General features: G+C 42.8%; 1 protein-coding gene across 1 annotated transcript; it reads right to left on the minus strand.

The window, feature by feature from the left end:
* Positions 1-178: 178 nt before the first annotated feature.
* On the minus strand, positions 179-4,774 carry chgb (chromogranin B). The gene is made up of 8 exons (XM_084699995.1): positions 4,729-4,774; positions 4,452-4,498; positions 4,240-4,333; positions 3,555-3,772; positions 2,768-3,416; positions 1,987-2,578; positions 1,807-1,861; positions 179-576 (listed from the first exon to the last, which is right to left on the minus strand). Exons 1-8 carry the CDS (start codon positions 4,772-4,774, stop codon positions 493-495), a joined length of 1,785 nt encoding a protein of 594 aa, XP_084556121.1. The 3' UTR covers positions 179-492.
* Positions 4,775-9,943: the final 5,169 nt, after the last annotated feature.

Genomic DNA, 9,943 nt, shown 5'->3' on the forward strand with positions numbered 1-9,943 from the left:
TCTCTGTTGGAATGATAATAAATACCATAAAGCTGGCCATGCTCTGACGATAACGGCAATGGGATGCTTTCACTTTAATTATGTTTATACATTTGGTGAAACATTTACGCTGAGAAAGAGGGTAGGTTTTGGTCCCAGAACAAGTAATTTTATTTGAATGCAAACTGAAACGCAGTCAAGAAAAACACAGACAATCATTCAAAGCTTGGAGCACATCTTGCCTAGCGTCGAATATATAGAACTCGGCTCAGAAATGCGTTCGTGTATTCTTCATATCTCATATTTAAATGTCAAAATGACCCTCATGCTGATAATTGTTAAACATCACAGGTACAAATTTAACCACTATAATCTGCTGCAAGGCTCTTTTTTGTAGTAGTAGTTTTTTTTGTGTGTGTCTTTTACATAAACAAGATAATACAAGCACACCGAGCTGGGCAAAGCAGCTGTAGCTCACATCAACTGCTCTTCATCACCTCCACTCTCTCTGGTTCAGCCGTCTCTGTTGTCGTGCATCTTCTCTGCGATCTGCTGCAGCTCCGCATCCATAGCTGCCAGGTTGTCCAGCTCCTCCTCCTGCAACACAAACACACGGCTGATAGGTCAGATGCTTGCTTTCTCTCTTGAGTTATTCACTGGTTGGTCTCCTCTGGTCTTTGATTGCATGCTGTAGAACAGACAATAGCCATAACTCCCATGGGGAGTCCTAATTGTTAAATCTGCTGAATTGGTGACAGTTTTCCCCACCTTAATGACCAGTGAGCTTGGATATCTCCAGTCTGCGTGGATTATACATCCCATTTGCGAAGATGAATAATAGGATTATAATAGAATATATAATAGAATAACAAGTCATCCATCTCTACAGACTGTTTCACCGTTCATTGGTTACCAAAGGACCCATTAGAGAAAGGTGAAGTGTATGGTGCAATTACCGCAGTGTGCCCTAAAGCCAGCGGATGCAGGAAGAGGTACCAAAAGAAAATGAGGTTTAGGGGGAACAGAGCGAGACGGAACAGAACATCCTCACTGTATGCAGACTGATGCTCATCCTATTCATTCTCACATGAAACCACACAGCCAAGAAACAAGTGTTTAAGGGAGAGAAGATATCTCTTTCGTACTTTATAGTCCCTTTGAAGCTATTGCTGGCGCCACAAAATAATCCTTGCACATAAATATATCATGTCGTACTTTTTTCTTGCTGTCCAGGACATGCTTTTTGGAGGTGTGTTCCTGCATGCATTTGCATTGATGCTCAGAGGTATAGAGGGCTCATTTGGATGAACACAACCCCCATGAACACCACAGCCCATGCTTCTGTCACGCCATAGAGATGGAACCAGTACGAAACGTATGCTAATGACCCATTTAACAAATGATGTCATATTCATAGGAAACAGAGAATGGATTGTCCTTTAAATGAATTGTGCTGAATGACACATTCAGGATTTGTCACCACATGTAAAAAGAATGCATGTGACATGCTCTTAAAGGTTATTTTGTTGTGGAAATTATGAATGGAAGAATTGGTCTCTGGTGTAAACTTCTCTTCTCCTCTAATTCTGATTGGCTGGCTGGATGTTATTATAGCTCAGCAGCTTGCCCATCTTTATCTCTGAACAGATCGAATGATCTTCGTTTGAAACAACTGTCCACTGTAAACTGTAATGACGAAATGAATTAGGAAAGAGTTGAAGATAGTTTCTGGACCTTATGTGAGGGTGCGGTGTGTGTCTCTGTGGTCCTTTTCCACCAAGCAGGATGGTAATAACCCCGATAGGCCCAGGGAGAGCGCTTTATTACCTCCCCTTCTGCCAGCAGGTCCCTCTCCATCTCACTTCTCTTCTCTGCTAGGTACCTGCCACATAGGTGAGCACACGCAAAATATGTCAGCAAGGAAGATCATAGCATCTTCAAGTGTAGATCGTATGGTCACAGCAAATTGGGAATGATGAATGAGTTAGACTGATAGAAGTGTAGTACCTGATAGCTTCCTGTCGGTCCTTCTCTCTCTCGTTCTCCGAGTCTTCCTCTGTGTGGTCGTCACTGCGTCTGTGCTTCTTCTGGTGGATTCTTCCAGCTCTCCATGATCGCTTTTCTACCTCGCCATCTTCCTCCTGAACTGATCTCTTCTCGTCTTCCAAACCCCAGGACTCCTGGCTGCGAGACTCCTCTGGTTCCTCCTCATCCCGTTTATAGTGTTTCTTGTGGTGGTAGCGGTGGGTTGGCTTCCAGATTCTCTTCTCTCTATCTTCATTCTCCTCCGAGTCTTCCTCCGAGCGTTTGTGCTTCTTTTGGTATCTAGGTCTCCATGATCGCTTTTCAATCTCTTCTTGTTCCTCTTTTTCTGATACGTCCTCCGAGTCTTCCTCAGAGCGCTTGTGCTTCTTCTGGTACCTAGGTCTCCATGATCGCTTTTCAATCTCTTCTTCTTCCTCCTTCTCTGATTTCTCCTCCGAGTCTTCCTCAGAGCGTTTGTGCTTCTTCTGGTACCTAGGTCTCCATGATCGCTTTTCAATCTCTTCTTCTTCATCCTCTGATCTCTTCTCCTTGTCCTCATCCAGGCCCCAGGACTCTTGGCTGCGGGACTCATCCATTTCTTCCTCAGCGGCATCGTCACTCCGTCTGTGCTTCTTCTGGTGGATTCTTCCAGCTCTCCATGATCGCTTTTCTACCTCTCCATCTTCCTCCTGCACTGATCTCTTCTCATCTTCCAAACCCCAGGACTCCTGGCTGCGGGACTCATCTGGTTCTTCATTGTCACCGCGTTTGTGCTTCTTTTGGTATCTAGGTCTCCATGATCGCTTTTCAATCTCTCCGTCTTCCTCCTTCCCTGATCTCTTATCCTTGTCCTCATCCAGGCCCCAGGACTCTTGGCTGCGGGACTCATCTGGTTCTTCATTGTCACCGCGTTTGTGCTTCTTTTGGTATCTAGGTCTCCATGATCGCTTTTCAATCTCTCCGTCTTCCTCCTTCCCTGATCTCTTATCCTTGTCCTCATCCAGGCCCCAGGACTCTTGGCTGCGGGACTCATCTGGTTCTTCATTGTCACCGCGTTTGTGCTTCTTTTGGTATCTAGGTCTCCATGATCGCTTTTCAATCTCTCCGTCTTCCTCCTTCCCTGATCTCTTATCCTTGTCCTCATCCAGGCCCCAGGACTCTTGGCTGCGGGATTCATCTGGTTCTTCATCGTCACTGCGTCTGTGCTTCTTCTGGTGGATCCTTCCAGCTCTCCATGATCGCTTTTCTACCTCGCCATCTTCCTCCTTCCCTGATCTCTTATCCTTGTCCTCATCCAGGCCCCAGGACTCTTGGCTGCGGGATTCATCTGGTTCTTCATCGTCACTGCGTCTGTGCTTCTTCTGGTGGATCCTTCCAGCTCTCCATGATCGCTTTTCTACCTCGCCATCTTCCTCCTTCCCTGATCTCTTATCCTTGTCTTCATCCAGGCCCCAGGACTCTTGGCTGCGGGATTCATCTGGTTCTTCATCGTCACTGCGTCTGTGCTTCTTCTGGTGGATCCTTCCAGCTCTCCATGATCGCTTTTCTACCTCTCCATGTTCCTCCTTCCCTGATCTCTTCTCCTTGGCCTCATCCAGAACCCAGGACTCCTGGCTGCGAGACTCATCCGGTGTCTCTTGTTTCTCATCCACAGATTTCAGGAGCGCCTCAATATCTTTCCCATCTGCTTCCTGGGCCAAAGGCTCTTCTTCTTCATGAGTCAGGTCCACATCATTCCTCTTTTCCTCCAGAGGAGCGTGTTTGGAGCCTGACAACACAGATCAGGTTATTATGGGACCCCATGCGTATAAGGTTCCAGACACACTCATTCAACATATAAATACTTCAACTTTATTACATGAGCTGGTTTGTTGGTGAGAAATTCCTACTCGACATGTGTGGGTTGGTTCCGAGACCTGAAATCCATAGAGCTTCTGCAGTGTTTACCTCAAACTCATGTGAACATTATACCATAAATAAAGTGAAAATGCTTATTTACGATGATCTATTCAAAACTCTAGCTCACAGCCTAGATGCAGTTGAGACTCTCTCCATCTGGAAACAAACTGTACTGAGCATCGCTGACCCTCTGAGTGGCCTTATCCACACCTAGTTTTGTTATATATCGGAAAGTGAAAAGTTATAGATGAATCGTTCCTGGTTTGCATTAATAATACATTGTTAATTTATTATTTTCTAGGAAATAATGACTTTCATGCCGTCCCATCAATTTACCTGCTTTCAGAATATCTTTGCATTCTTGATCTAGTGGCAGAGAGTCGGGTTTGGAAAGAGCTTTGGAAAGGACTTCAACTAAACATCTTGTAATCTGAAACATAAAATACAACATGACTTTTGTCATTAACACCCTAATTAGTTAACTGCATCAGGCAGCCCAATGTAGTTATTTTTTGTACGTATATTTTTTTGGGTGGAACAATGCCTACCACATCTTCTCTCTGACGTTCTTTTCCGACTGGAAGAGCAACATTTCCTGTATATCATAAAGATAATGCAATTTTGTTTTACCATTCTGTAGGACAGAGTTAAAATAGCTTACATAAATCCGAAATACATTTCGAAAGGTGTTAGTTCAATACATGGTCTAAGAACAGTAAAAACGGATCGAGGACGTCCCTGCAAGCGTCACAATGTCGCTATCCATGGTGCTGAAAAAGGCTCCCACACGCATCAAACACTTACTTACTGTTAAACGTAGCCTACCTGTAAACAACGACGCAACCACAGTAAAAACAAACACCGCTTTCATCTCGAAAAGACAGTAAAATTCCTAAAATGTTTCCGAGCAAATCGGTTACTTCATGCTAAAAGTCAGCACTCGTTCTCTCCAACTCAGGTGTCCTCGTGCCTGCAGGAGTTGGAGTCTTGAGTGAGGTGCGCTTGTTGGAGGCTCCAGCACGAGCTTTATGAGATAGGGGAGGCTCAGAGAAGTGGGGGCGAAAACACGTGGGAGGAGGGGCTGGTTCACCATGCGTCATTTACCCCACCCCCGGCAAGTCCGCAAAGATAGGGATTTCTCATCTATAACAGTTGTTTACATAATCAAAAAGTTCCTTTGAATTGAAAGGTATACATTTTTTTTAGATGGTTGACAAGACACGTGTGTGTGTGTGTGTGTGTATGTGCGTTTGTGTGTGTGTGTGTGTGTGTGTGTGTGGTTTGTGCGCATGGAACTGAATGAGATTGTCGACTTTTAGTGTAAGACTCATTGGGCTCTGCATAAAGTACACATTAATTAGATATGTAATAAACATAAAACTGTCCCTATAGCAACTAGTGCTCTGGTTCAATTAACTTGGTCTTGGCACAATGGTAAAAACGAGGAACAAGTGAAGTGTATTCCCAACCTTTTCTTAAGGAAGAGAAAACTATGTCTAAAAAGTGCTGTACTGTATTTCCTCTTTAACAAGGACTCCACTAGAGAGGGAAATATTTGAGCACCACCTTTGGGCACTAAAATTTTAAATAAGGAGCATTGCCTAACATTGTGCATGTGTGTAGAAATGTGTGTGTGTGTGTGAGAGAGAGACAGACAGAAAGACAGAAAGAGAGAGAGCGATAACCTCATTAATATTTAATTCATCCATAAAGAGAGCGCTTAAAGGCAGTTGAGGGATTGAGAGACGAGCTTACTGCGTTCAGACAGGCTTTGTGAGCAAGCCTGCGAACGACACAGCCTTCATTAATAAACATTCACATGCAGGAACAAAAAGGCACAATAAAGGCACACTATCAAATCAAAGCATGAAAGCTCTATAAGCTTTGATCTCGACTGCGACCGAACGTTGCATCTGGCTTTGGCTCAAGTGGGCGAGACTTTCATGAGGATTTAGGCACAAAGCATGAGTCCGGAGGAGGTTGTCTGAGGTCACAACGTGCGTTTAATTTTGTTGTGACGTTCAATTGTATTGGAGATGATTTTATCGGAGTCATTACTGCTAATTAGTATCCGAAAATGTGCGATGTAATTACAATCGTATATGTGTGATATAGTTAGAATTGTACATGGGTAATGTAATATAAATTAGGAAATGAGCGTGTGATTGACACCAATTGATGAAGTCAGACAGAGATTGGTGGTGAGTGGGAGGGGCCAACCTGCATGCTTAGGTCATAATGAGCTGTGCAGGTGTGATTTCAAAGCCTGCTGCTTAATTATACATTCAGGAAGGAGGCGATTACAGACAGTCTCGTTGTGTCTGTACCTTTGTAATAATCATTGTTATTGTCCCTTTGCTCCAGCACTACTCCCAATCCTCAAATACACACATTTACAATCTGTGGAACTTGAACCATCAAGCCCATTGAAATGGTCCACAAACTCAGGATAGAATCCATTGTGAAGCATTTGGATATTTAGCAATGGGCCTTTTCTAATAGGCTGTACTGCCGAGCCTGATTACAATGTTGTCTATTAATGACATGGGACGCCATCGACCTCTCTAGTTAGATCATTAGCATCACTCACACTGAATATGATTCCCCTGTCAGTGAGCTTTAGAATGAGAAAACCTGAATTGTATATTTGGGACAAAAAATGAGATCTGTAGTCATCAGACAAATATCCCATCATGCTCACCCAAAAATTCAAAGTTTAGATGTGACCAAACTGAAATACTGTTATAAATTATGACGATAATGGGCTTGGTGGTGTACCTGTGAAATCAATTCCAGTCAGTAGAGATCAACCTTGAAGCTTCATATCTTAGCTGAACCTGTCAAACCACCTGAAGCGCTAACATTGAATGTCGGTCTTCATGTGAGCTTCTGGTTGTTAACATGAGTTTACAAGAGGTCCACAGGTTTCTATTCTCCAGACTGTGGCTCTGCGAGAATCCTGCAGCTTTAATGAGGTCAGTGTGGCTGTGCTGCATGTGTGCCACAGACGAGAAGGCCTTCCTCTCCAGAATATCGAATATCACAACTCTCAGGAATATCGATCTGACACCATTAACACAATATTTTACACAATATTAGACTTTCACACAACACGAGTGCTTGGGAAAGCACAGATGGTCAGGAGGAGTCCATTTGACCTGAGCCAGCTGAGTCTTTCCCCGATTGGTTATTATCAAGGAGGATAGACATCTTCCCATATGTTTACATGGACATTACTGCACGCCAAATGCTCTTGGATTCTGAATGGGTTCACTTACATTTATTTTGTATTCATGAGTACAAATTTATTTTCGCTGTTCTAACTGGACTCAATCAAGATAAAAGCCTTCTATCTCTCCTCTGGTAACTTTTGTGGTTGCTGTAAATTTAAAATAAATCTGACAGGAAAAAAGAGTGCTCATGACCCTATTACTTCTACGTAATAGTCTGTATTACTTCAGACTTACGTCTGTTTGAGAAAGACAACCAAAACGTGTTCATTGCACAAACACTCTACAAAGTATTAGTCAATAGCAGATAACATGCAGTAATAGATCTTAGAGCAGAAATGCCAACCCTCAAACTGACATCCTTCATGTGTGAAACTCTCGATTTTCAAAGACGTATTTGTTTCAACTCCACATAATTGCTTGTGAATTAGGCTCCCCACCCAAAGAGAACCGGTCTCATATGCAGCCAATTATTCCTGCAGCTTGTGTTTGTCTGGCCCTGAGCTATTTTTCATAATCAAACACACAGGACTGTCTCAGCTCATCTTGCTAGATCATAAAGACGTAGTATTATTATAATAAATTATACTTTGTGTATCTCACTGCCAGACCACTTGTGAAAATGCAAGTTAAGACTACAGTGTAGTGGTAGTGAATGCTTCACAAATGTGTTAAAGAATGCTGTACCACAGAGTATTACCCTTTGCATCTCTCTAAGGTGTTGCAGTAAACAAATGTGGCAACAGAGAAAGAGGGCAAGATTGATGGGTTCTCTGTGACAACCCAATCTCCTTGTCACATGAGTGTCACGGCTGATACATCAGATGTTAGCTCTATTTAATCCATTCTCACAGAAAGAAAATAAGTGAAAACTGCAAGGAGGAAAGAATTGAATTCAAGCAGTTGAAATACTAGAAAAACGTTTATTTTTATTATTAATCTTGTTTTCTTCCCAGGCTCTCAGACTCGCCACATCCAGATTATTCTGATACAGAGCTAAGGACATGTGACAGTCTACACAGATTCCATCACTTTAATTCATGTTGTTGTCCCTCCTACTCTATTACAGGGAACATCTATGGCAGAGGCCTTTTCAATCCGGCCAAACCCATCCTTCAGTGACCTTTCAGCACATCCAGTTCAAATGACTCTGATTCTGAAGTGTTTTCCACAGCGTGTGAGAGACTGGTGAGGAGAAGAGGGAAAACAAAGCACCGGGACAGTGTGAGGAGACAGGAAATAGAGACAGAAAGAAGGAGAGAAATTTGATTTGGTTAAGCTTTTGCCCCCTGGCTCTGAGAATTAGTGTAATTTGAGATGGAGAAACTGCCAATGTTCACAAAACTCACCCCCCCCCCCCCCCAATTAAAAGGCTAGACTGACCTTAGACCAGCTCTTCTGAAAATCCAATTGATCCGATCGTTATGTTTGAAAGGTTGACCTGAACCTAATCACATTGGCCCCACATCCATCCACACTCATGAATGTTGTCTTCCTTTCCCCAGTCAGGTATACTTTGTGATGAACACTGGACTGTATATCTTACCAAACATGCGGCAAGTACTGATGAACATATTCCAGATACTTTCATATTCCTGTTGTGCACCAAGTGAAATGTGTGACTCAGCAGATTCCCTGGCGGGCAAGTCTGAAGGGGCAGCATGGACCTCAGGTAAATGGAAGCACAGGATACTCTGTTACAGGGATTAACAGACACCTAAAGAAAACACCTCAAGCTACTACTTTTATCAAATAATCCCTAAACCATTTTCTGTTTACCTAGCATGGCTGTTCTAAATGTTCTAGCTACCAAACTGTCCCGGTACCGATTAATTGGACATGAAAGGTTCACATGTATTGGAATGCTAGGAATAAAAGTAGGAAAATGAAGAGCTGTCAAAAGGGTATGCTTGAACAACAAAGCGAGTGTTGAAAGCATGGCGATAATTTAAATTGGTAGACGAGGATGAAAACTTCCCTCTTTGTAAAGCAAACTAAACTTTAGGACAGATTGAAGTTGACATCGATTTGTTTTTCAACATAGAGGGCCTGTCTTCTCAGGTTGTTGTTGTGGTCATCTGCTCATTGATCTGGTTTTGCTCTGTTGGAGGGCTTGGGGCCATCTAGAGATAGACGTGCGATGCAGAGCGCTCCAGGTTCCTCCAGGGGCACCTATCAATCTCTATCCATCTGTCCCTCATCAGATATCTCTCCTCCGCTCACAATGTGCTCAGCTGTCAGTCAAGAGAAAACATCTAGTCACATTATGCTCTCACAAGAAGGAGCTCTTCCCAAGGTGTTGCTTGCAGAGATTTTTTTTTGCTTATTTTTCATGTGATGTGGTTTCAGAACAGTATCGGGACATTGATAAGCTATAGTGGTCCTTTTGACTTCATCTCAGTTCAATGAGAAAATACGAGTTTGGAATTGTTTGATGAGTGGTCAAGATTAGGGTGGGTTCTGGTGAAAAGGAATAAGCAATGTTGTCTACCGGAATCCTCAAAACAATGCCTTTAAATTTACCTTAAAAGGGATCTGAGGGTATACATTTGGCAAATGAAACTTCCAAATTTATCATCATCATCAAAAACATCCCAGGTACCAAGCGTTTTTCAGTTCCCATGTCATATTTGTTCTCCCATTCTTGTTTTCTCTCTCTCTGAACGGACTGAGGCCATTTGCTTATGGTTAAAGTGACCAAAAATCATCCAAGCTGTGACTTGTAACAGTGCATAACAAAATGGCTTCACTTGCTCTCTTGAAGTGCCCTCATGAATGACAATAATAAAAAAAAAACAATCAAGTAAGTT

Source organism: Hypomesus nipponensis, chromosome 6 (assembly GCF_054491055.1).
Source record: "Hypomesus nipponensis isolate SF chromosome 6, ASM5449105v1, whole genome shotgun sequence".
Classification (NCBI taxonomy): domain Eukaryota; kingdom Metazoa; phylum Chordata; class Actinopteri; order Osmeriformes; family Osmeridae; genus Hypomesus; species Hypomesus nipponensis.